Source organism: Zea mays, chromosome 8 (genome assembly GCF_902167145.1).
Source record: "Zea mays cultivar B73 chromosome 8, Zm-B73-REFERENCE-NAM-5.0, whole genome shotgun sequence".
In the NCBI taxonomy this organism is placed as follows: Eukaryota; Viridiplantae; Streptophyta; class Magnoliopsida; order Poales; family Poaceae; genus Zea; species Zea mays.
The window spans coordinates 41,913,310-41,915,618 of NC_050103.1; the positions used below are offsets into that span (position 1 = coordinate 41,913,310).

General features: G+C 47.9%; 1 protein-coding gene across 1 annotated transcript; it reads right to left on the reverse strand.

The window, feature by feature from the left end:
* Positions 1-777: 777 nt before the first annotated feature.
* LOC109941643 (uncharacterized) lies at positions 778-1,998 on the reverse strand. Its single transcript, XM_035961658.1, has 2 exons — positions 1,177-1,998; positions 778-1,091 (listed from the first exon to the last, which is right to left on the reverse strand). Exons 1-2 carry the CDS (start codon positions 1,489-1,491, stop codon positions 978-980), a joined length of 429 nt encoding a protein of 142 aa, XP_035817551.1. The 5' UTR covers positions 1,492-1,998; the 3' UTR covers positions 778-977.
* Positions 1,999-2,309: the final 311 nt, after the last annotated feature.

Here is a 2,309-nt window from a genome sequence, read left to right on the forward strand (position 1 = left end):
GAGCAACGACATAGACCGCTAAATAACATACACGTCGACTTGCCTATTATTATCGCAATCCGAGATTCAACATACACTGCCACATTTTTATAAACACACGTACTCACAAGTATTTTCGCACATCGACCAATCTATACGAATCGTAAATCACTGATCCCAAAATCGCAATCACCATGCATTTACTTCCCAAATCACGAACGCATACATGTTTATCACACGAGCCGAGTATTTCAATAATTATCCTAAAATAACTAACTCCATTACACACTGGTATCACAAACCTACTTGACTTACTTGGAGTGTCCGCTCAAAATCGTGAGTATAATCATACACTATATGTGAAGCCTAATTTATCGAACGCACAATACGCATCGTCTGGACTCGACTTATAAATATAGAGAAAGCGACAACTACTTGGGCATGTCACCACCTGTCTATATAAACCAAAACAATTTTTACTATCGACTAAGAGTTCTAAGTATTAAACCCATTATTACTTTCCACGCGTAATTAAACCTCAACTTAACACCAGTGACACCAGTGGATTTTTACTAAATTCATCATGCACATAACCTCGTCTCGCATACAACCATATGGTGGCGTGCACCCGAGACACTTCAATCAATGTGGCGCGACCACTAATACATGAACCCTGACACTCATGTATTAACAATACATCCTCCATGCAAACTAGCATTTTCTAAACTACTCGTCACATCAATAAATATACCGCATATATAATCATGAATCCCATCACATTGTATAAAACAAATACACTTTTCACATAAACACATATCGATGCATTTCCCAAAACATAATCCACATTTTGTAACTTAGTTTTCGTATTAAACAACGCATCACATATTTTCCAATCAAAATAAAAATATAAAAACATCCGAGTTCTTTTCTACTTCATTTTCTTTCTACTCGCGTCCATTCATACAATTATATTTTCACGCACATATTCACGTCATCGACTAAATCGTAAATGAAACAAAAGCAACCTGGCCGGATCGGTGAGTCGCATGTGTTGTCCACCGGCTAGCATTGCGTCGCATAGGCATAGCACGAGGCGTGACATCGACGGAGGGCTGCGATTAACACACACATTTAAATGCACATTTTATTGATTTGGTACTTAGAGAATCGAGGAGTGCGGGACAGCGAGGAGCTCACCGCGGGTTTCGACGACGACGTGCAGGGGCTGCGCAGATCGACGGCGAGTGGACCGACCTGGCGAGCGCGTCGCAGCGAAGGGCGTCGCTGCTGCTGCAATACGTCGCACGGCGAGGGCGCGACACAGGGAGGATCCATGGCTGCTTCACGCTGTGGCATTCTGTCGAGCAGGCGAGAGCGCTGGGAAAAAATGGAGCTCGCTGCACATGACCATGGAGACAAGGCGAAAGGCCTGCTACAGAAGAGGAGCTCGATCGGCGATGGGAGCGACCATGGCCGGACCTGGGCGAGGCTCTTGGCAGCAGAGGAAGCCATCGCGCTGCTACAGAGGGAATGGCGAGCTGCACACACACAAAAGGGGGAGGTCGACCTGGGGAGGATGGCGGCCAGGTGGGGCTGCTCGAGGAACTCCACGGCCAGGCGGGGATGGCCGAATTTGGAGCGAAGGAGCTCTGGGCGAGCAGGGGTTGGGCGAATAGGATCTGGCCTGGAGCTGGACTGCGTGGATGAGAGCTTTCTACGCCTGCGCCTGGGGAAGGGAACGCACGTGGGGGAGCTCGCGGCTTGCGCGCCATGGGAGAGGGAAAGGATCCCTGCTGCTGGCGAGGTGCGCCAGGGAGGTAGCCATGGGAGCTCCCTTGCTCCTGCGCGAATCAGAGAGGAGGAAAACGCCAGGAAGGAAGAACGCCGGCTGGGGAAGAAGACAGGGGGAGGAGCGGCTGCTCGGTTGATTTAACGAGGTATCGCTGGAATTCCATTGGCTGGGATTGGGCGGCAATTCCCACTGGCCGGCTGCAGCCATTGGCGCAGAGAGCACAGGGCCGAGCGCCAGGACCAGGTGGTGGCGTGTGTGCAGGGAGAAGGGTGGTGTGCGTGTGTTTCATTTTTTTTACAACCCATAACAGCAATTCAAGAGAATAATTAATTAAAGAAACTAGGTTTTAAACTCTTCACTAAAATTAATTGTCGATGGGTTTCGAACTATATAAAATCACGACAAACGAACGCTACGGCAGATCAGACAGGGGTTCGAGTCGACGTTGCTTGGAAAAATATTGTGTCTTATTATCTTTTTTTTAATGCTTTGACTCAATTTGATCGTGCTCTTGAATTAGAACCTCACAGCTTGGATT

What these genes read in the sequence shown, in the direction of transcription:
- LOC109941643 (XM_035961658.1), bottom strand. Translation starts at nt 1,491, where the DNA reads ATGGCTTCCTCTGCTGCCAAGAGCCTCGCCCAGGTCCGGCCATGGTCG. An exon ending in CGTCGTCGTCGAAACCCGCG is followed by an intron (nt 1,092 to 1,176) that starts GTGAGCTCCTCG and finishes TGTTAATCGCAG; the next exon opens with CCCTCCGTCGATGTCACGCC.